The following is a 24,191-nucleotide window of genomic DNA, read 5'->3' as shown; positions in this document are numbered from 1 at the left end:
ATAGCTCAAAAAATGTTTAACTGTAATTTTTATAGATAAAGTCAAATTCCTCTCCAAAAAAGCTGCCCCAATTTGTAGGCTCACCAAGAGTGTATTGTCATACCCTCACTAATGCTGGAGATTTGGTCTTAATTTTTCTAGTCTCATGGGTGAAAAATGATCTCATTCTCATTTGAATTTGCATTTCTATTTTAATACTGAGGGTAAGGATCATTTTACATATTTATTGGTCACATGCTTTTTCTGTGAATTGCCTGCCTATTTATGTGCTTTACCATTTTTATTAGGTTCTTCTTGATTTTTAGGAGGTATTCTTATATTATAATCTTCATATGTGTTAAAAATATTTTCTATCAAGGTGCACTTGTCTTTATTTTTATCTATAACATCTTTTGTTTTAATTTACTTTATAATTTCTGGATTTTGTGTCTTTCTTAAAAGGGTTTTTTTTTTTTTCCAGCTCTAGAATATAAAGGTAATGCCCTCTATTTTCCTCTGATACTTCTATAGTTTTACTTGTTTCTGTTTAGGTTTTGAATCCTATTGTGTCCTGGGATTTGATTTTACTCTACTTATTAAGTAATTACCTATCTTGTTACATTTTCATGGATTCTAGCAAAGGACACAAGACTCCTGGGTCAGAGACAAAGGACTTTATCTCTCATAGCACAGGGGCAGCATGAGCTTCAGGCTGTTTTTTTCTGATCTCCTTTCCCTCAAGACCCACAGGGATGATACAGAGCACCATTTTCCATGACAGGAGAAGAGCACTTAGCTCAGGGAACCAGCAGTTTTGTAGCAGAGAGATATGTCATTTCATCACTCAAGGATACTCACTGCAATCATAGCCCTGGGGAATGGCCCAGGCCTTGCCTTCTTGGTGAAGCCAGTAGGATATGTTGCAGAAGGAGCCTGCTAGACTACTGGCTCCCAACAAATTCAAGTAGAATATATTTTCATTCACGATGGGAGGTAGGGATCCATTTTTTCCCCCCAATGGATAGCTAATAGTCCAATACCCTTTGCTAAGTAGCTTCTCATTAGTGATTCAGTCAATTAGTTAAAAACACCACTAACTTGAAATACCAATTAATGCCATATGCTATATTCCCATTCATAGGTGGGACGTTTCTGGATTTATGTCTGTTAAAGTGATCGATCTCTCTATTCTTATAACAAAACCATGCTGCTGGGTTTCCTAGAGTGATACATTGTTTTGAGATCTGATAAGCCTAGTCCCCCTATTTTGGCTTTTTTCTCATCCTTTTGTGGTTGGTGCTATTCTTGCTCATATTCTCCTCAGGTGAAATTTAGAATCAATTTTATAAAAAGCTTTGCTGGCATTTTGATGGATGTTGTATTGAATTTGCTTATTGAGAAAAATACAAACATCACTCAGTAATATGGTGCATCTTTGTGATCATTCTGTTTTTTAAATGTCTTTCAGTAAACTTTTATCATTTTTTTGAGATGTGCAATCTCTTGATGGATTATTTCTAGATATTTTTATAGGTTTATTGTTATGGGGAATAGAACCTTTCTTTCCTGGCACATTCTTGATGCAGGAATACAGCTAAGTGACTTATCTTTTTATTTGATGTCACTTTGAGCACCCCTACTGAACTCTGTTATATTCCAATTAATCCTCTTTGATTTTCTGGTAGGAACACCTGTCTGCAAATAATGACAGTTACGGCTCTTTTTCTTCCCAATATTTATCTTCACTTCTTTTTCTTATTACATTGGCTATGACCTCCAGGGCGATGTTGGAAGTCTGTGCTAGTGTCCTATTATTGCTGTAACTAATTACCACAAATGTGATGGGTTAAAGCAACATAAATTATCTTATAATTTTGGAAGTCAGAAGTCTAAAATGGGATTCACTAGGCTAACATCAGGGTATCTGTCTGGCTGCATACCTTTGGGAGGCTCTGAGGAGGAGAGTCTGTTCCCTGTTCTAGAGGCTGTCTCTTCCTCCATCTTTCGAGCCAGCAATTCAGCTTCTTTTGATCTCTGTCTGATTCAAACTTTACTTCTCCTCCTTCCCTCTTTCATTTATAAGGATCCTTGTGAGTACATTGGACCCCCTCAGATAATCCAGGATAATGTCTCCATCTCAAAATTCTTAATTTCATCACATCAGCAAAATGCTTTCTGCTGTTGAAGGTAACATGTTCACAACTTCCAGGGGTTAGGATATGGACATCTTTGGGGGCACATTTTTCTGCCTCCCACAGCATCCTTACTTTAATCCACATTACAGCAAACAAGAATAATATTTTAGCATTAAAATGTAAGGTTTGTTTTAGAGCTCTGACATGTGACCTTATGGTGGGTCACTCTTGTGATTTGAGGTCACATCTGCCATTTGTAATAGACCATTTTATCAAGTCAGGGAGTTTCCTCCTCTTCCTAGCTTGCTAAATAAAATTTTTATCAGGAAAGGAAGTTGAATTATTTTAAAACGTGGGGCACAAATTCAGATGATATGCTTCTCCTTAAATCTATTAATGTAACAAGTTACGTTAATAGAGTTCTTCATATTAAAAGATCTTTAAAATTCTGAGATAACCTTTATTTGGTCATGATATGATAATCTTTTTATATAATGATAAATTCAACTTGCTAACTTTTTTAGCGAAGGGGCAGGGAGCATAGAGGGAGAAGGGGGAAAAAATCTTAAGCAGGCTTCTCACCCAGTGTAGAGCCTGATGTGGGGCTCAATCTCATGACCCTGAGATCATGAGCTGAGCTGAAATCAAGAGTCAAAGACTTAACTAAGTTTGTGAGTTTGTGAGCCACCCAGGTGCCCCACAACTTGCTAATATTTAGTATACATAGTTATACCTATGTTCAAAGTATGTGTAGCCCATGACCTCTGTGTGTGTGTATGTGTGTGCAATCTACCCTTACATAATTTTAAAATCAGGAACATGCCTTTAGGTGTACTTTATAAGACCCCACAGGTCATTCTCACATATTTAATGTTAAAGAGTTAACAAATGATTTTTGAACAGTAACTCCCTAGAGATATCTTACACAGCAGGCTAGCATAAGTCACAAGCTCTGCTTTATTAGATGGATTTGTTGGGGAAAAGTTTTTTTTTTTAAAGGAGCAGCATTAGCATTGATTAGTGCTCTAATTGGCATTTTTTTTTATGATAGTCACACAGAGAGAGAGAAAGGTAGAGACACAGGCAGAGGGAGAAGCAGGCTCCATGCACCGGGAGCCCGACGTGGGATTCGATCCCGGGTCTCCAGGATCGTGCCCTGGGCCAAAGGCAGGCGCTAAACCGCCGCGCCACCCAGGGATCCCGGGGAAATGTTTTTGACTTTACAACAGTGACATGGCACTGAGACAATCCTCAAGAAATAAAAATATGTATATGCAAAATTAGGGAGAATGAGTAAATGGAGAATCATCGTAAATGATAAGCTGAATGCAAGCAAGCAAAGAGCACAAGTTTATACAGTGTCTTAAAATAAAATGCCCATGTATTTTGGAGATAGAATGAGTTAATATGGACATACCAAACAAATATGGATAATTTTTTTAGATTTGGAGTTTGAGGCCCATCTTCTTTGGAGAACTATGTCTCCTGCTGAAGAAAGGCACACATCCATAAAGATATACTTTAGCAGGAAGTCAAAATAGTTTCACTGATCCCAAGCTAAAAGATAGCTTGATTGCTGTCTTCCGTGGAAGGTGGTGAGTGGATCCTGGCTGATGCTCCATTTGTAGAGATAAAGGTGAGAAGATGGTTGCATTTTACAGCAGCACCATGTTTGCTTGAAGAAGCAAATGAAAATGAAATTTTACTATCTCTCGGCATAGACTAGGGTTCCAAGAGAATAGAGAACCCCAAGATCAACATAGTCTTGAAAAATGGTTGGCAAACAAGCCAGCCATAGTGTGCTGTGCCAAGCCCTGTGCAGGAGACTGAGAGCTCTGATATGTGACCTTATGGTGGGTCACTCTTGTGATTTGAGGTCACATCTGCCATTTGCACATCTCTCTCACCCACAGTAGATAGAGGAAAACAGCGTTCCTCAGAAATCCAGGACATGATCTCTGTTTCTTCTCCCAAGCTTCCTTTGGAGATGATGCCCAAACTAGGGCCAGATGTCATACAGGATCATCTTGTTGACAAGATTGAGGTCCACTTTCTCCTGTTGGAAACTTGGAAGCCAGAATCTAGGCAAGAAATAGACAAAGTAAACATGATGCAAGATCCTGATTAAAATCAGGTTATCCAGCTCAAATAAAAGTCTCAGAGCATGTAAAAAAATCTATAAGTTTAAAGCACAGGAATTAATTTATAACCTAGAAAAAGGAGCAAGCATTTCTGGGACCTTAAATTGTAATACTGCACAGGAAGTTCTTCTTCTACCTTGGCCTGGTTGATGGGTTCCACGCCACAGCTTTTCTGACACAGCTGGACGTCTTTAGGAGACACTCAGATTCTCTGGTCCCCTGATCCCCAAATCTCAGGATTACCTGGGCAGCTTGATCAGAATATAAACTCTAGGCGCCCTCACAAACCACCAACTGAGGATCTCCAGGAACTGGGTCGGGAAACCTACTTTTGATTTTGAAGGGCCACCATGTGCCTGATTCGTTGGGTCCCGAGGTCGGCCTCCCAAAGCATTTTCAGTGACTAATGGGAGATGACTCATCGATATGGAGGCTCAGGAGCACAGAAGTGTTGAGTGTTAGAACATCATGAAGTCAAATGTATTTTTAAAAAGCTTTTCATCAGAGCTTGCCTTTTAATGATTTCTCACTTGGGAATTAGTATTTCATAATTTATTTGGGATTTATTTGAAATAACAACACTTGCTTTCCAGTTATTAGGTGGGATTCTGTAGCATAAGCATCCTTTGGCTTATATCTGAAGTTTACGCTAAAATGCAACTAAAGGTGGCAGCGAACACTTACAATGTGCCCCCTGCATACATACTGGGGACAGTGCTCAGAGCTTGACTCGAGTTCACGCATTTTATCTTGCATGGAGGCTTGAGAAAGGATGAAGTGGGTACTGTCACTGGCCCCATTTTAACAGCTGGAAAAACGAGGGCACAGAGAAGTGACTGGCATAAGTGTTTCACCATGGTGGAGGCCTGACCAGTGTCCAGAGTCCCACTCCTGACCACCACTCTGTGCCACCATTAATCCCTTCTGCTCCATAGGAATTCCTCAATGACCCGCATCCCTGAGGTGGCTGTGCTATTCCATAGCACCCACCTTTCCCTCCTCACACCCCTAAGCTTCCTTTGTGGACAGTTCCCAAAGCTCACAGTGGTCCATGCTCGGGGATGCTCTACCCTCTGGGCTGCACCTTGCCTGTCCTGCTGGCTCAGGTCCTCTCTGAAGGGAGTTGCTTCCACCTTGCACTCTGAGTGCCCTCGATCAAGAGATAGAGACATCTTCTGTGTCTTTCACGACTCAGGCCTGGATCCCAGAGGACAGAGGAATGCTGGACACTGGAGTGTATTTGTTCCTCTTCTCACAGACCCATGTCCATTGTCCTCAAACCACACTTATGCACCCAGTCCTCGATATACAGAGATCATAGCAAGCCCCTCATCCAGCCTCCACATGTCCCTGGACAAGCTTGATTTTAAGGAGGAACACAGAAAGAAAGATATGATAATGAGGACAAGGGACTTGCCAATATCAACAAATATCAGAGCCAAATGGAAGCGTTGGTTTAGGTTTCTGGCTCCCATCCCTCCAGCTCTTCTGGGCCATATGCTGCCTCTCTATGTGGTACCTGAACTCTAAAACCAAGCGAAGCACCTTGGTCCTACCTGAGGGACACTGCTACTTTCTTTCAGAGTGCCCTCTACCAGAGAACCAACACCAAGGGTTGGCTCCATTTTAGAGCTTCCTGGATGAAGCGTGCATGAAAGAACTCTTAATACTCTATCAGTTCAGGGTGTGTGCGGAGTAGATACACCAAATTAAACTTGTGGAAATCGCAGGTGACCAACCTCAGGAGGGTGAGGTGGGGGTGAGTTCAAGAGGTAGTTCATCCCAGCACAGCCTCTAGGCTTGTCCGTAAGAAGACAGCTCCAGTTACACATTCTCAAAGCAAGTCTGGGTTTCCTGGACAGGTGGGTAGCCAGAAGGCAGCCGTGGCTTTGCTCTGACACATCTTCAGTGGGATGAGATACTGAGTCTTTGTTCCCTACCCACCTTACTCTTTTTCTTGTCCCTTTTTGGCCTGTTTCTTCTCATAGGAAAGAGCTAAAATAGTATATCTTGTGCAGGCACCCACGAGAATGAGATGAGCTCATGGGATGGAAAGCGCTTAGTAATCTACAAACCATCAGAAAAATGGAAGCAGTCAATCAACCTTTTTTTTTTAAAAAAAAGATTTTATTTATTTATTCATGAGAGACACACACAGAGAAGCAGAGACATAGGCAGAGGGAGAAGCAGGCTCCCCATGGGGAGCTCGATGTGGGACTCGATCCCAAGACCCTGGGATCACACCCTGAGCCAAAGGCAAATGCTCAACCACTGAGCCCCCCAGATGTCCCTTAACCTCCTTTTCTCATATTTCTAGTTGCTTCGAGGTGGTGCCAGTCACTGAGATGATTCTTGTTCAGTAGTGGGGTGGGGGGAGCTTCAGCAGGAGAACGTGGCTGCGCAGTGGAATTAGCTGGGCAGAGTGCTAAATTGCACAGACAGAGTACAGCTCACGTAAGGCTTGCTGTGCCCCAGAGTGGACCTGCTCTCGGAGCCCGGAATACTGGCCGCAGCAGACTGGTGCAGCTCCCTGCATAGTTCCGTTACTAATCAGGAAACGCAGGGAAACCCAGCCTGCAAATCACACCTAATTGTTGGCATATGTTCTACAAGCTCTCCATTTACTGTGCTGCGCTGCAGCAGAAGGCTGTGCAGGGCTGGTCTGTGAACACGCAGTACGTGGGCCTGTTTGGAAGGGAGTGAAAACGAACCCATCAGTCATTGGAGTCATCTGGAGAGCCCACTGTGAGTCCTGCAGGAACTGTCCCAGCAGTTTCTGTCCCAGAAGTTGTTTCCCCCCTGAGCCCTAAAATTCCTTAAGCCTGGATTCAAGATAATGACCCCATTGTCCAAAACTGAAAATCTGTAACCTCCCCTGGTGCTTTGTCTCAGAAAGAACGGGCTTCTCAGCCCAGGCACTGCGAGCATTTGGGCCGCATGGTTCTTTGTCGTGGGGGCCAGCCTGTGCTTTGTAGCAGCAGATCTGCCTGACTTCTTCCCACCAGGTGCCAGAGCACACCACCACCTGCACTCCCGCCCTGCCCCAGCACAGTTGTGACATACGAAAAGGTCTCCAAGTATCCTTCAGGACCAAACATGCTAGCAGTTGAGAACCAGTGAGAGAGGGTACAGGTGAGAGCCGGGCTGAGCCAGTCGGTAATGTCGATAAAAGTAGGATTCAGAGGGGTATAAGCAACCTCGGGCTAGAATAGAGCCAGGAGGACTTCTCTGTGAATAGAGAAAGCAGGGTCACAAGACGGTGAAAACAAACAGCCTTTGCTTCGCCAGTCATCCTCAAATGGTCCTTGCTGTGAAAGGTGATGGAGAGGTGCGCTGAAATGAGCAGGACCAGTTGAAAGTGTCAGCCTTGGGCCGAGCGCAAGCTAGTGTGCCAGCAGTGACGGGCTCTGCAGGCGACAGCCAGAGCCTCGAGCCAGAAAACAGCCTTTTCTAGAGGGGCTGTGCACAACGGTACTTAAGTACCCACAACCCCAGGCTCTCATCTATGTGTGTCACCAGCATCCATGTCATTATTCACAGGAAGCTAAGGCAGGAACCAGAAAGACAAGAGCAGGAATCCGGGCAATCAGAGAATCATTTGAGACCCAGCTTTATGGTTGTTGGCGTCTGCTCGGGCTACAGAGTCACTCGGAGGCAAAGGCAGGAACATCTGTTCTAACACACACACGCACTTCTCAGTGAGAAAGGCAAGACCATGGCTCCCATCCTAGCTCTGTGGAGTGTGGATTGAGCCTTAGGAGAGGAGCTCAGGGCCAGGCCAGAAGCAGTGCAGACACGGTCCCTCTAAAGGAGCTGGGTGGAGGGCCAGGATGCTAGGTTTGTTCTCAGGTCGAGTAGCATGGTGTGACAGCCTAAACAATACATACCCACTCTTTTCCATTAAAAAGAAAATGCACTCAAGCACCAGCTACTCATCAGATTAAGGAGCAATATCTTTCTAGTGCTGTTTTTATTGAATTATGAGCACACATCTTGTGCCATGGCAGCCCCTGCACATCTCGCCATGTGTGGTCTTTGTTTTTTTTTATATATTTTTTTAAAGATTTTATTTATTTATTCATGAGACACACACACACACACACACAGAGGCAGAGACACAGGCAGAGGGAGAAGCAGCCTCCATGCAGGGAGCCCGACGTGGGACTTGATCCTGGGTCTCCAGGATCAGGCCCTGGGCTGACGGCGGCGCTAAACCACTGAGCCACCCGGGCTGCCCCGTGTGTGGTCTTTGGTTCTCTACGCGTGGTTCTGCTTCTGTAACACACTACTATACACCTGTGACACCTGCTCTGCCCTGTCCCTGACCTAATCCCACACAACTGGTTGCAGTTGCCCCTGCGTGGGTGATTGCGTGGCCAACAAACTCTATGGCAGGACAGGATGAGGCGATCTAGGTCACTAATATCCCAGGTGGGGGGTGGGGCACAGGAGGCAGGGGTGGGGGGTGGCTGTTCAGTCCCCATGAAGGCAACAGCTCCAGCTGTTGGCTTGGGGGTGGGAGCTTGTCATCTCCCAGTGAAATCTTAAAAGACAAAGCACCAGAAAGCTCCCCGTCAGAAACGTGCCCCAGGTGTCCCAGAGCCCTGGCTCCCTCTGCCGCTCAGGGCCTCCCCTGCTCATCGCATCCCCTGTGCCTTCCTGCTCTTCGTTCCCTTAAGGATAATGAAACACCTTTCTTTCGGGATACCTTTACCTTTAGGGTACTAGGGATAATACTGCCAATCCAGTGGAATTCTGGTTCAGGCTTTGTTTTTTATATTGTGAATCATTTAAAAGTGCGACAGTTCATTTTCTCCGAGACATGAGAAATGACAAGTGAAGCATCTGTTGCTGGGGCCCTTCCCTCGGAAGCTGCATTTCCCCTCCCGATAAGTAAGCAGTCTGTGGTTGCCCTGCACCCATGCTGAGCAGACCAGAGCCCCGCACCCTCGACTCCTTGCCGCTCTGGGTCCCTGGGCGAGCCCCTTGGTCTTCCTTTGCCACCATCCCCACCCCTACGTCTTGGAGGAGCATTTTGTCTTCCTGTGTATGGAAGCAGCCTGGCATTCCTAATGCTTTCCAGAATAAAACCCACCCATGTCCTGCCAGTTTGCTGTTCCTTCACAGCACCTAGCCCCCACCTGATGACAGGGGCACTTCTGATGTTTTCAGCTGATAGCAGGTAGTACTCGTTACTGCAAAGCTTCCGCACTTGGCATTTGCCCTGCCGCAGCCGGGCCTTCGGTCTTGCACCTCCTCCTTCGTTGCCTCCCAGGTAGTCGCCAAAGCTCCCAGCCCCAGGAAGTCTCTGTTGTTCTGTGAGGGGGGAGCCTTTCTGGGAAGGCTGCCTCCTGGGACTCTTTCTGGAAGGTTCTGGGCTCCTCAGGCCATCCCACCGCAAGCCCCACCTGCCTGGACCTTGGCTGCTTCCGTTTCCCATAGTCTGCTCTGACTCGAAGCCTCGGCATCCCTCTCAAGAGAGTTCCAGAAGGAAATTAATGATAGTGGTACATTTTGCAACGAAATGCTAAAATAGCAATCAGTGGAACTATTTCCCTGACGTGCAGGACTAATGTGCTGTGTTGAATCAAAGGCTTGCTCAGTGAGCCAACTCATTAAATCCTTATGAGCAGCCATCCTCAGAGATTCTCCTTCTCACACGATTTTCCTGCTCATTCTGTCCCAGTTCAGCACTTTCAGGGCTGCTGTTGCTTGTGCTCACCTCATAACTACCTCTCAGGGATGTGAGAGGCCAGGGTTGCTAGAAGCGGCTGTGATTGAGCGTATTAGTGGAAAGAAGGAAGGAAGAACAACTCCTCCTGTTCCCATCGTACAGGAGCCGTTGCCTTCCAACCCAGGTTCATCCAAAATGTAAAGCGCCCAGACCGCAGAAGATTTCTCCTGGGTAGATTCTCGTGCTCCCCATCCCAGCAATGCTCAATTATGTGCAGGAAATGGAAGCAGCGTGGGAAAAACCTAGAAACTCGGAAACCGGGATAATCCTGAGAAACGCTTCAGTCAGTCACTGTAACCGCCCCCCGCGGCGCCTCTTCCAGCTCTCTTCGCAGCAGGCCGGCGCTGGCCAGGGGAGGAGCTCGCAGAATCCAAACGACCAACTTGAGATTTCACTGGGCTCCATCCTTCTCCTCTCCACCCTGTGGCGGGAGAGGAACGTGAGCCCCTGGGCTGTTGGGCAGGTGGCCCCGTCAGCCACCCCCTGAGGAGGACACCCCTGGGAGTCCTGGGACAGGCCACTGCACGTGGAGGCCCACGGTGACCAGGACCTGAGATCAAGCACGAGTGGCTCGGGTGGCTCCCCCACCCCCCAGGTTATGGGGGCTGGCACTGAGGCTGGCCATCCCACCCACGGCTAGTCAGGAGGGTGTGGGTGCAGGGGCCCTGGCCGGGTGTGGGAGCACCCCACCTTGGTCATCTATTAGAGGCACAAAGGTCATTCCCGACTGGACAGGTGGGAGGCACAGGCCTTGCTCAGAGTGACAGGTTTCCAAACACTGTTCAGTGTAACCCGATGGTCATTCGGGCTTTGCTTTACAGCCTGGATTCCTTCCTGTATGGCCTCCACGCCCTCTTCAAAGGTGACTTCAGGATCACAGCCCGCGACGAGTGGGTATTTGCCGACATGGACCTTCTGCATAAAGTGGTGGCTCCAGCCATCAGGATGTCCCTGAAGCTTCACCAGGTAAATTAAATAAATAAATAAATCCTTTTTTTTTTTTTTTAAAGGATAGATCTGAAACAGGGGGAAAAAAGAACTTTCAGGTCCCTTTTCTTGGCATGGCATTTGTGAGTGGGTGTGTTACTTAGGTGACTAAACATGGAGGCCATCCAGATAGTCTTGACATCAGCCAGCGGCCACTGGCCCTCAAGATTGGCTAGAAGGTGGCGATCCCCCGCTAGGACAGGAAAGGAGAACTGACCACCAGTCGGGGCAGTGGGACGAAGAGGTGCCCCCTACCCAGGTCTGGATTCGGACAGAGTATGGAAGGAGAGCCCATGTGAAAGCGGATTTGACTCTTCGGGTCGTTGGCCAAGTCGCCATCCACACATTCACCCACGGGTCAGCTCTCTGGCCCTCCCCGAGCCCACAGACGGACTTCTTTCTGCCAGGACCAGTTCACTTGCCCTGATGAGTATGAAGACCCAGCGGTCCTCTATGAGGCCATCCAGTCCTTTGAGAAGAAAGTAGTGATCTGCCACGAGGGTGACCCGGCCTGGAGGGGCGCCGTGCTGTCCAACAAGGAGGAGCTGCTCACCCTTCGGCATGTGGTGGACGAGGGCGCCGATGAGTACAAGGTCATCATGCTCCACAGGAGCTTTCTGAGCTTCAAGGTCATCAAGGTACAGTGGCCCTACCCCCTGCTTGGCACCCGCACCCGTGCGCCAGCATCTCTTTTTGGGACACAGCCTCAGAGGAGCAGAGATGGGCCTCAGGGCTGGGGTCACTCACGCCCTTGAGAACCAGTGTGGAGGCGAGGGCTTTGGCAAGAAGTCCTGGTAGACACACATGTAGATGAGGCTCAGGACCCAGCTTATTTGTAAACACTTTCTTGTTCTCCAAAGTTCCAGAACTTTAATAATCTCTTCTTGGACCTGGGGTCTTTCTTACCAGTATTTCTTCTCTTTGTATCACTTCAAACTGCCAGACAGCTTCCTTATTTGCCCTGTTTCCCCCTGGGAGTGGCACCCCCCCCCCTCACCTCATAGGACTGCTCCTCCTGCCTGCCCATGAAAATGGCGTTAGGCCAGAGGGGTGTAGTCAGAGATGATCAGAAGCACAGGCCTGCTCATGGTCTATAGGCTAAAAAAGCATCAAACTGAAAACATGCACCATCATTGCTCTTCTCCTCGCCCCTTCCCCGACCTACAGGTTAACAAAGAATGTGTCCGTGGCCTCTGGGCAGGGCAGCAGCAGGAACTCATCTTCCTTCGCAACCGCAACCCAGAGCGTGGAAGCATCCAGAACAACAAACAGGTCCTCCGAAACTTGATTAATTCCTCCTGTGACCAGCCTCTGGGGTACCCCATGTACGTGTCTCCACTAACCACATCCTATCTAGGGACTCACAGGCAGCTGCAGAGTGTCTGGAGTGGCCCCGTCACTCTGGACAGCATCAGGACGTGGTTCCGAACCAAGTGGTTAAGGTAGGTCTTCCTCACCCAGGCCTTCATCCAGATGCGGCCAGGGGTGGTGTGGTGAGGCGTGGAGAGCTCCCCACTCTGGCTAGAGTTTCACTGTTGACCGCCGTTTCCTTGTATGATTAAAACTGCTATTCCCAAGTGGCCTAACAGGTCATTTGTTTCCACAAGCAGTTTCAGATGATGATGAGTCCGAGGAAACCTCACACAGAGGAGGATCTGTGCCCCTCACACTTGCCCAGGCTGAGGTCTGGCTCGCCTCCTTGCAGAGCGGCAGAGGTCATGGGTCTGCGGGAGTAACTGCTGCACATCTGGCCCAGAGACCAGGCCTGAGCTCCCCAGCACATGGCTCTCATCCAATAAGCCCCTTGACCTGCTTGTAAAAATGTCCCTGCTTAGCTGGAATGAATTCGAGGAGGTTTGGCCAGAGAACGGCAGAACTCTGTATCTCAGACCTCAGAGCCCAGGGTTCTTTCAGAAGGTCAGGGCTGTAGCTTATCCATCCTGGTGGGTTTATTCATTTACCAGATACTGGAGTTTGGGGAGCAGAACCCCCTTTTCCCCCCACCCCCAGCATCCCAGCTGTGCTGCTCACCCGCAGAATGCGGTCTTCCACCCTAATTCACATGGGCATGGGGGCCCCTGAAGGGGTAGAAACGTCTGGTGGGAGTCCTGGAGATTCCTCTCTCCTCACAGGGTGCGGAAGGGCTGTGATTCTGGCCAGCATGGGGCTGGCCACATTGAAGATCTGGATAGAAGGTCTGCTCCATCTGCAGGCGGCGGCCAGGCTCCAAGTGGGGAGAGCCAGGAGAGCAGTACAGAACAGCCCAGAAAAGATGGGACCCACCACTGGTCGCCCCATGAAGGGACACAGAGGACAGGTGGGTACAGCAGGGCCTCACAGTTACTGATCGGGGCTCCTTTGGTTCCAGTGACTGAGGCCGCGGGTTATGCTGTCATTCTAACTTCCAAGAGCTCCTTCTTGAAGAAAGAAATAAAATCAAGATTGGGCCAAAGGATGCCCCAGATTTACTGACTCTTGTAGGTTCTACTTATTAAAAAATCTCTGTTAGACTCAGCTTTTATCATTTATCCATTTCTTGTCTATTACCTCGGCCAGCCATCTCTCTGTCCGTCCATCCACTGGCCACCTCCTCCCATCCCACCTCTCACACCTTCGGTGGCCATTGGATCATGTGCCTTCTGTGTCTGGCAGTGTTGTAGCTCCTGATCCAGGCTGGCATGTGCATCCTTCTGAGAGTGGAGCCACATCCCTCTCTGAATCTGTGGGGTGCGCAGACAGGCTTCCTGTTTCCCCCATTCCTGCTTCTCTCTGGTTCCCATCTCCCCCGTGTTCACCTGACATTTCAGAGGACAAGAGGGGATAAGGGATGCCAGCAGATGGGATGGAGGAGCTGCATTGGTCCACATCTGGGATGGATTTAAACTTTAGAATCACTTTTAAACTAACGGCCACCAATGAGTTAGGCTCATTCAGATGGATGAGGTTCTGGAACCCACTCTGCCGAGGGTGACTGAGTAAGGAAAGGTGACATGGAGGCCTCCCAGAGGACATGCCAGGTGACTGGAGGCAGGAGAGGCAGATGCTCTGTCCTGGTTCCTACCAGCCTCAGTGCTTGGCTCTGCCCTTCGCAGCCTGTGAGTGATTCTACCTTTTGGCTTGAGCGCTTCCTCACCGTCCAGAAGCCTTCATGAAGCGCCTCTTCATGCATGTCCTATAGGCCAGCTCTGCGCCGAGTGAGCAAGCAAGGAATAATCCCTGCCTCCTAGAAACGCCCCACACCAGGTGGAGGGTGTACCTGAAACAAGGTTTATATAAACCACAGGCAAGACGATAGACAGGTGGTAGATGATAGATAGATAGATAGATAGATGATAGATAGATAGATAGATAGATAGATAGATAGATAGATAGATGATAGATAGATGGATAGATAGATAAGATAGATGATAGAATAATATATATACATAAGAAGATAGAGACACAGATGGTCGGCGGATGGCCAGGTAGTTGAGATGGAGAGATGCAAGCGAGGAAGGAAGGAAAGCAGATAGGCAGGGAGAGAGAGGGAGACGGGTAGCTAGGCAGAGAGGCTGATCACTCTCAGGCTGGGAGTTTCTTACTGCTTCGTGAGCACTTGTTTTTTCTGCATGAGGAATGGTAGGTTCAAAATCACTGGAGTGCTTTTCCAGATGGGAAAATGCAAGGTAGCTTCCAAATGGAGAAATGGCTGCGTGCCTGGCACATCTGTCCAGGTGACTTGTCTGCACCAGGGAAGCCTGGACTTGGGGGGATCTGGCTGGAGGAGGCCGAGCCCTTAAAGAGTTGGAGGTGGGTGTGCTGGATGAGGCTGGGGCTCCGGGAGCCGCCTCCTCCTTTTGTGAGTAAAAAGGTGCCAAAGCTGGTTGGCCTGGCGACGCCAGTGTTCCTCCCTCCCCCGGAACCCGGACACCGTGGGGAGTGAATGTTCTTCCCGTTTACAGCCAGAGGCCTGCAGCTGGCAGCAGATGCAGACTTTTGTGGCAGATGTTGGAGCAGGATCTTCCAGAGCCCCAACGAGCTGTTAAATTTTCATTATTGCTCCTTAAAACTGCTCCTACCAAGGTCACGCCTGGCCTTCCGTGCTCTACACGGTGCCGAGGCAGGCCTGGGCCCCCCTCCAGGGGCCTGGGCTCCGCCAGCCCCCCGCCCCGCAGGCCGAGGCTGCCCCGGGCTCTGAGAGCAGCAGTCCTCCCGTTCAGGGGCTTGAAGAGCCGGCCGCACGCCCCAGTGGCTTCGAAGCCACCTGCCTTGCTGCCATCCCCTTCTGCTGTCCGCCCGCCCACCCAGGTCGCATCGGGGGCTCCCCTGCTGCGGTGACAAGCGTAATAATCAGTAACGGTCCCCCAGCCCTCGCCATGTGCCCAGCGCGGTCCTGCGTGCTTTCCAAAGTGCAGGTTCACTGGTCCTCCCCGTGACCCAAGGCGGAGGCCTTTCCTGTCATCCCCTTGCAGCTAAGGAGACGGGCATGAAGCTAGGTCACTGCCCAGAGTCACCCAGCTGGGATTCAGACCCAGGCAAGACGGGCCCGGAACCTGCCACCCTCACCCCATGTGCAGTCCCGTCATCACGGCCTCGGGACGCTGGCAAGGGCTCCTCTTACAACTGTCCCTCTGGCCCACACCCAGGGCTCCCCGAAGCAGCCAAGCCGGGCTTGTCCCCACTGCCCCCCGGGTCTCCCCTGGGCTCCACAGGCTGACGCACCTGCAGAAAGAGGTCAGCGCCCTCCTGGCAGAGGGATGGAGGGCGGGGGGCAGAGGGGAGATGCACCGAGGCCTGCCACTCCCTCCCCACTTCGAACACCGGGAGAACCTCCTTCCTGCTACCCCGCTCTCGCTGGCCATCCCCACGGCCCTGACAACCACCCAAGATCATAAATCTCTTTCCAGCGAGCAGCCACAGTGGTGTCGTTTTAACTTAAGACAGTTCAACTGCTTCTTGGGGTGGGTAGCGGCTTCCCACCTCCCAGGAAACCTGTATCGGTCCACGGGGGCGGCCGACACACAACTTGTCTCTCCCACACTCAGGACGCAGACACCTCCCCCCCTGCCCCCTAGAAAAGTTAGACGTTACCTCCTTCTTACCACCACCGTGGTTAAAGCCACACAGGGACACTGGGCATCTTCGGCTGAGGTTCCTTGCCCCTGCTCACTCCCTGTGGGTGGTACAAGGACAGAACCTTCTCGTCTTACCTCCCTGTCCCTCAGCAGTTAGAGACACCCTCCATCTTATAAGCAGCATGTTGGAGCCCAGGACTCAGAGGACCCAAGCCCAGGAAGATGAGCGCTTCCTGAGGCTCCTACGCTGTGGCCCCTTGGCACCTGGTAGGCAGCAAGTACCCGCAAGTGCACACGGTGTGAGGGGAGAGCCACACCAGCTGGCCCTCCAGGGACTGTCCCCTTCCACCCACCTCCTCCTCGGCCGGTGTGGATGTGTGGGTGGCATGGGCACTCGGGGTGGGGGGTGGGGTTCTAGCTTGGAGAGGGCTCAGGGCATAAGATTTTCCATTCCATAAGGCTCAGGGGGTCCCAGGGACAGCAGGCCCTGAGAAGGAGCCCCTCGTGGGGAGGGGCAGCCCCCACACCCCGGCTGGCCGGCCCTGCCCGGAGCAGCCCTCACCTGCTGCTGAGATCTTTGGCACGAGATGCAGCCAGTGGTGGGAAGCCACCACGCGCCGTTCCCAGCGGGCCAGCGTTCCCGATGCCCGAAGGGCCGTCCCGTGGTACTGAGGCTCCGCTGGCTTCCTCGGCTTCTGCCCAGCTGAATCAGCTCTGTGCCCACCCGAGAGGAGACCTATGGGCCTGGACGAAGCCAGGAGCCTGCCCCACCAGCTCGGGGAAGTTACAGGCCGTTCACCAGTCAAGGGGAGGCTACTCCTGCACCCAGATCTCTGGCCATGGCCTAGAACAGCAGGGGGACCCCTGTCCCAGCTCCCAGCACGGTAAGGGCCCAGGCAGCCTGCGGGGGCATCCCCACGGTATCAACCTCCCTGGCAAAGCATTTTCTAAGCTCCCCAGATGGTGCTGGCCAAGGTAAAGGAGCCCTGGCCCCACACTAAACTGTCCAGGGCTAACTTTATTCCTACTCGGGGATTTCGGAAGCTCTGGGTCTCCGTGTGAGGTCAGTGTTGCACGTTAGTCCCCACCACACTGTGGGTGCCCACCCCACCACACTGTGCGGCCTCAACTATGGCCCGACAGCCGGCAGTCCTCTCACCTTGCTGCAGAGTAGATGTCCCCGCCGGAAGGGGCCTCTGGTGACCTACTTACTGAAAGCAGGTAGGAATTCGTGGCTAATGTGCATCCCAGACTAGAGAGGAAGACTGTACCCTCCAGTGGGCCAGGGTGCACCACGACCTCTCAGAGAACCAGCCACGGTGAAGGAAAGGTACCAACCTAATGAACCCAGAAGGGTCATTTATACGGGATTTCAGAATCTCGGATCTGAGGAGGTTTTCCCGGGAAACACTCGTAATTTGATAATGAAGCAATTGGTAAAGTAAGTTAAATTACAAAATAACAATCCTGAGTGGCACAAATGCATTTGCATGGTTTGCCAAGTTGCTCTGCTTGCAAAATTCATTTAGAAAAAAATCAGGAGCAACAATCACAGCAAATAGCTCCGAGAAGGCCTGAAGCAGGGCCATGGGGGAAGGATTTCTGTCTTGCACCGAATGTAGCCCCTTCCCCTCTGACGCGTGCCCTGGTTTCTGGAATTAGCCGAGAAGTCCCCCACCAAGTGCGGGTGGTCCTCGATCCAGCATCAAAATCACTGACTTGCGGATGAATGGGGAGTATTTTTGGACAGCAATCAGCGCAACAGTATAAATCACAGACAGATGTTCGGCCTTGTCAGACTCCAAATAAACTAACAAAAGGGCGGTCTCTGCCGATTCTGACTCGTCAGGGTCCCTTTTCTGTTATTTCCTCTGTTGGAGTAACTCCCTCAGCTTTTCAGCAGCCATCGGCCAGAAGGGCCCCAGCTCCGGGGGAGGGAGCTGCCCACACTCATCCCAGCCCCGAGGGGGGCGCCCGGGTGACCCAGCAGGCGGGCGGGAGGCAGGAGAGGCCAGGTGGGGCACCCCCGTGGTAATGGGCACCCCACTCTGCACTAAGGTCCACACAGGGCTGGAGGGGACCCCTGGGATCCCCATATTAACACGTTCCCTAAGGAGTCCTCTCATGTCACCTCTTGGGGCCTCCATAGACACACGTAAGTATTTTAGAATCACCAGATGCACAATTAATAATTTGGGTTGAGGTGGAACATGAGAAAATGCACGGGACCGTCCTCAGGGGACCCCTTCACCCCCTCTGCTTTTATTGAGCGAATGCCTAATTGTAGCAGCTTCGGGAGACATGTCGCTAAGGCAGCTGGTAGAACTGTGACGTCCGTCGCTGGTCGCTCCCTTCAAAGTTATAGTTTAAAACTAGAGCCTAGTGATTACCGACGCTTAAGAGCTGGAGTGTTGCAGCCAGCACACACGATCCTCCTCGTGCTCCTCTAAAGCCACAAGAGTAGGCTCCTCTCCCGGGGTGTGGGCAGGACCAAGTCCTTGGGGCAGCCCCAACCCTTCTGTCAAGAGCGGCTTGTCTTGCAAGCCTGGGCAAGGGCTGGGCCAGGAGGGGGCCTGCGGGGAGTGGCGACTGCACAAGGGAGCTGGGGCGCACGTCAGGGCAGGCCTGGGCCTGGCCAGTTGCGTCCATCGGGGCTTGTGAGGGCTTCTTAAGACTTTGATTTTAAGGGAAAACTTTTGCGGAAAACAAAGACTCAACCAGCATATGCCCCCCCACACACACATACACCTTTTTAAGGCAACTAAAATGATAAAAGCCTGCTGACCAGAGGAACACAGGAACCAAGGTCCTGTGGCAGGAACCAGGTTCTGCTGCTGGTACATTCTGGGTCGCCTAAGTCTGGGGCTCCCAGGGAAGCAGGACTTGCATCAACTGCCCTGGCCACCCCTCCCTGTGACAGCATGTCCCACTTGCCTTGGGATGCCCTGGGGTCAAGCCCTTCAGTCCTTGGGGCCCCCAGTGGGGCCATCTCGGCCTTGACAACGGTGGATCAACCTGGGCTCCTAGAGGCCAGTCTGCCCGCCCCGCCGCACGGCCCCTGACGTTGGTAAGCACCTCTGCTATGGCAACCTGTTGTGCTTTCTTCTAAAGGCAGGAGGAAAGGCAGGAGTCAGTCCGTCCAGGCACATGGGGCGTTAAGTCAAAGGCCAGCCATGCTGAGCTCGTCCGGCCCGAACCTGGAAAGCCACCAGGCCTTCCTGCAGACGTCCACGTCGGTCCATGAGTTGGCCCAGCGGCTCTCGGGCAGCCGGCTCTCCCTCCACACCTCGGCCGCGTCCCTGCACTCGCAGCCCCCACCCGTCACCACCACAGGCCACCTGAGCGTCCGCGAACGGGCCGAGGCGCTGATCAGGTCCAGCCTGGGCTCGTCCACTAGCTCCACCCTGAGCTTCCTCTTCGGCAAGAGGAGCTTCTCGAGTGCTCTGGTCATTTCTGGACTGTCTGCCGCGGAGGGGGGCAACACCAGCGACACCCAGTCATCCAGCAGCGTCAACATCGTCATGGGCCCCTCGGCCAGGGCCACCAGCCAGGCCACACGGGTAAGCGGCTGGGTCGGCGGGCCGGGCAGGTGGGTGTCTGTCGGTGGACTCCCACGGCCCTGTCCACAGGGTTCCCAGGGGGACAGGCGGCAGGAAGTGTAGACAGCGGGTGTTCTGGCCATGCTCAGAGGCAGATAAGATACACAGGACAAGTCCTGGAGGTAGTAACGCCGGGGCGGGTGGTGGGTGGTGCCGCAGAACACTGTTCCCTCAGCCCTGGGCTGGGGATGTGAGCAGGAATGTTCTCCACGCATCCACAGAGCAGGAGCAGGTCCTACTTCATCCCTTTTCCCATCACTCTGGCCTGGGGGTGGGGGGGGAGGACAGGACACATGTCAACAGGGGAGTTAGACCCTCACCGGGTCCTAGTGCCAGATTAGCTGCCCAGGTGCCCTCCTGCTCTTATGTATTTAAACATTAGAAAAACAGAGGTTGAAGGACTTGCCCCACATAAACTCTTACTCATCCAGAGCTCCAAGCTAGCCGATGTGAGAGGAGCACTTGAGCTTTGTCAGAGAAAAAGTGAGTAGGTAAATAGAGCCCCTGCCTGGCTCCGGTTCGGGGTTCGCTATCTGGAGGTGAACAAGGGGGGCCGCACCCACGGGGCAGCTCCCCAGGCCACACTAGTGGCCCCATGCAAGCACCCCCCGCTGACTTCGGGAGCTTCAACTAGGTTCAGTTAGGTACATGGAAACAAACCTCGCTCCCTGTTTTCACTTCCTCTGAAAAATGCACAAAACACACTTTTCTCCTACCGTCCCCCAATCTACTAAGATACTGTCTGTGGGTGTGCTTCTGGGATGCTGGCAAATTCTCTTTGCCTCAGGACACTAAGGTCCTTGGCAGTCTGTGCGCCCAGGATGAAAGGGCTTCTGTGTTACTGTTTGGGCACAAACCTGCCGGACTTCGTGCTTCTGCCAGGAGCCAGTGCATTGGGCGGGGGCGGGGGGGGCACACGACACTGGCCAGAACCCAGGACACCCAGGCACACAGTGACCTCTTAGCCGAGGGCCCCGGGGCCCGGCATGTCCATATCCCCTGGGGAAAGGCCCCCGTGTCCAGAGCCCCCAGCCCAGCCAGCACGGTGGACCCGTGGCTTCCTTCCTTCAGGCCGAGGCCCCTGGACCCCCACACCTGCCCCCAGGGCCGGTTAGCTCAGGCCCCGCAGCAGCAGGTGGGGAGTAGGAGTGGCCCCACGGGTTCGCTGAGCCTCCCCGCTTCTCCTTTCTCTCTGGAAGCACTTCTCAGAGCCGTGTGAACCCACCGAGGCCACCGAGCCGGGGCAGCTTCGCGACCGCCGCCTGGCCGAGGCCGCGGCAGAGCACGGGGGGCTGCTGTGCAGGAGAGCCAGCCAGGAGGACATGGGTCTGGACGACACGGCCTCGCAGCAGAGCGCGTCCGATGAGCTGTAGGGGCAGGGGCCGGCCAGGAGCCCCGGCTGGGGAGACACGAGAGCTGCTGTGGAAACCAGTGCCTGCACCTCAGCTTCTCGAAGCAACTCTCCCGTGACGATACGACACTTGACAGCACACCTCCTTCCCCCGACACCGCTCCAAGCTGCCCCCGGAGCTCCCCGGCGTGGCACGCACAACTTCCAGAATTTGCAAATTCTAACAAAAGCCATGTAATATCTTAAAAACAACTAGAGTAAGTAGAGCGCCTCAGTAACTCTTTCCTGCCCTGAAGAAAACTGCATGTTAACCAGTTGGCATCTTACACATCACTGTCACGCACGTCCCAGAAACGGACAGCAGCACGTGTCCTACCATCCACTGGTCAAACACAGTAGGGTCAATCTACGCCTAAGGGCAGCCTCACCTCTTTGTAGCATTTATGCAGATGTGAAGTATAAACCAGTGGCAGCTTTACTCCAAGAAACGTGGTAGTGCATGCAGTCACTCTGAACACCCAGCGGTACTGGCGACCCAAGTACAGAAATCTAGTCCCACGGGAGCCTGGAAAGCCATCGGACTCACTGACGCTCAACCGCCATCAGGCGGGTTCCCACGAGCCCGGTGGTCCTGCCCACGCGCAGAATGTCCGCTTGTTTTCCGAGCCAGCCAGTCCTTACCGTGCCACACAACACTTGCACACCCCTTTGTTTTTGGGATTAAAATGTTTACAGTTACTGCCGTGTGTGATTGAGTTCTGCTGTATCCTTGATTAAGAGAACGGCATTTACACAAGTTCTGGGACTTCCCCCACATGAAGGCTGTGGCCGGGTAAAGCAGAAACCTGGCTTCTTGTGGATGTACGGGAGGGTGAAGGGGCCCGGAAACAACAGTCTAGGGGGAACACCGTCACCGACCCGGGGAACTATCCCTTCTGGAAAGACGACAGTTAGAAATGGTCGTTTCCGAACTAGTCTGGCAAGGTTCTTCACGGTACCTAGGATTCAGGCGGGGAGGGCACGGCACAGAACTTCTTTCCCCTTGAAGTAGATGGTAATGCTTTTATTTTTCTTTCAAACTAAAAATTGCCAATTAATAGGTGGGCTCTGTAGTCAGAGACACTGTACATTATTCTAAAATCAGCAATCCCTGGAGATGCAAAGTTGGTTATTATTAATTTAAATGCAGGTCTAATGAGCAGCTGATAGCAGCGCCCTGCAGTTCCCTGAATCGGCCGAACCACGCCTGGCTGGCAGCCCGTGAAATCTTGGGCAACTTCACAGCCCAGCCCAAGCACTGACTGGCCAGCTGTGAGCTGTGAGCGTGGCCTCCCCACAAAGGGCATCTCTTTGAATTAAATCAGACAGATGACGACCAGCTGGCAGCACCCAGCCTGATGTGGGCTGACCACCCCCTTGGGCATCTGGAAGCAAGACATCCAGAAAGCCACTGTGTCCACAGAAGGTGGATCTTCTGACAGAGCTGGAAGCCTGATAGGGAGAGAGACGGTAACACAAATGAGAAGCGCAAATGCTCCGGGCCCATGTTCTCCGCTAGAGATTCGTGAGCTGCTTCTCCACCCACTGACCCGACTGCTCGTCCTGGTTCTCAGTGCAGAGCGAGCTGACGAGGATGGCTGTGGCCGTCAACAGTAAGGCCAAAGTCCTCTGATCTGAATGTAGGTCTGCATGGTCAGAGAGAGTAAAATCATCTTGGGCGTGCATGCTGGGAGTGCCTACACACACACGTGCACGGATGTGTGTGCCCACAGAAGGGAAGATGGGATTGGATACACTCCCGTGCCCTGCATGCCTGGCAGCAACGCAGTCACACTTTTTCTCTACATTGTGGCACACAACCTTTATATTTACAATAAATGACCTTGATTGATTGATTTCGGAGACAGGGTGTATCCGTGCAGGGAGTGGGGAGGAGCAGAGAGAGGGGGAGAGAGAATCCCAAGCAGACTATGTGCTGAGCACAGGGCCTCAGAACCTGACGCTGGGCTCAATCCCACAACCATGAGCTCACGACCCGGGCTGAAACCAAGAGTTGGATGCTTAACTGACTGAGCCACCCAGGTGCCCCAACAGACACAAACTTGTTAATCTGATCTTCAGCCAGTCAGCTGTCTATCAGAGTATTTCTTGCAAAAGACTGGATTAGCCTCCATTTAAGAGAATATTCCTAAAGTGACATCTCATGCTGGAGTTATTTAAATGTGCTGCCAGCATACAACCACAGGGTTATTTTTTGCATTTGGACACTGAACAAAATTGTTTCTCCTCTAAAAATGATCTAAAAACTGTAGTGGTTGGTTTTATATAAATCATGTGGCTAATCTGGCATTATTGATTCTAAATTTTGCACTGTCTTGAAACCATCTGTCTGGCAAGTAGTTTCTAAAATCATTTGAGGCTCCAGCTTCTCCTTGCCCCAAATGTGTGCAATGCAAAGACCCCTGTTTACTCAGCCCTTTAGGCCTCCTCCACCGCCAGGGGTTTTGTCTAAGTCATTACACTCCAGGGACATGGCACCTGCCATCAGCGTGCATTTGTATGCAAACAAGCACATGCACACGTGTGTGATCTTCCCAGACACAACCTTCATGAACTCCAAGACAGGAAGAGAAAGAGGAAGAAGGCCCATTCCACTTTTTCTGGGCCACCATGGCCCCCTACCCTGCGCTTGAGGGCTTGAGGGCTGGGAATGGAGTAAGCCACTCAACAGCAACTGTACTGGCAGCCATGTACATCAGCCACAACAGCCAGATGACAGTCGATGAATTTGAAAACTTGTCCATCCCTGTACATGTACATTCAGAGGCAAAAAGAAATTGTTTTTTTTTAAATGTGTGTGTTAAGTGGCTGGTGGTACAATCTACTCCGGGAGGAAGAGGAAGGATTTGGTGAACTCATTCTCCAACAAATCAGTTCTGCTCTGTCCCATCCAGCCGCCATGTTATTCCAGCTTAAATTCGTCATCCAGCCATACGTACATCCATTTCGTGCTTTTCAAAGTGAATTCTTCCAAGTCTGGCCTCAGACCCAGGGGTCTGTTAGGTGTCTGGGTTTGCTTGCAGAGTAGCCATTTCAAGCCCAGGAGTAAATGAGAACTCCTGATGCCAGCCTGTCCTTGCCACTGCACCCCTCCCGGCCCGAAGGGAGCAGCGCAGATGGGGGGGCGCACTTGGCTCCTCCTCTGGTCCTG

At 51.6% G+C, this 24,191-nt stretch overlaps 1 protein-coding gene across 1 annotated transcript in view; it reads left to right on the top strand.

The window, feature by feature from the left end:
- PCNX2 (pecanex 2) overlaps window positions 1-22,798 on the top strand; it is a 291,225-nt gene extending 268,427 nt beyond the window's left edge. Inside the window, exons 29-34 of the mRNA XM_055308988.1 lie at window positions 10,811-10,955; window positions 11,384-11,614; window positions 12,144-12,418; window positions 13,109-13,293; window positions 19,142-19,590; window positions 20,829-22,798. Coding sequence (XP_055164963.1) covers window positions 10,811-10,955; window positions 11,384-11,614; window positions 12,144-12,418; window positions 13,109-13,293; window positions 19,142-19,590; window positions 20,829-21,002 — 1,459 coding nt within the window. The 3' untranslated portion in view covers window positions 21,003-22,798. The remainder of the gene's footprint in view (window positions 1-10,810; window positions 10,956-11,383; window positions 11,615-12,143; window positions 12,419-13,108; window positions 13,294-19,141; window positions 19,591-20,828) is intronic.
- Window positions 22,799-24,191: the final 1,393 nt, after the last annotated feature.

Source organism: Nyctereutes procyonoides, unplaced genomic scaffold (genome assembly GCF_905146905.1).
Source record: "Nyctereutes procyonoides isolate TBG_1078 unplaced genomic scaffold, NYPRO_anot_genome, whole genome shotgun sequence".
Taxonomy (NCBI): Eukaryota; Metazoa; Chordata; class Mammalia; order Carnivora; family Canidae; genus Nyctereutes; species Nyctereutes procyonoides.
This window is presented reverse-complemented; position numbering and strand designations above follow the sequence as displayed.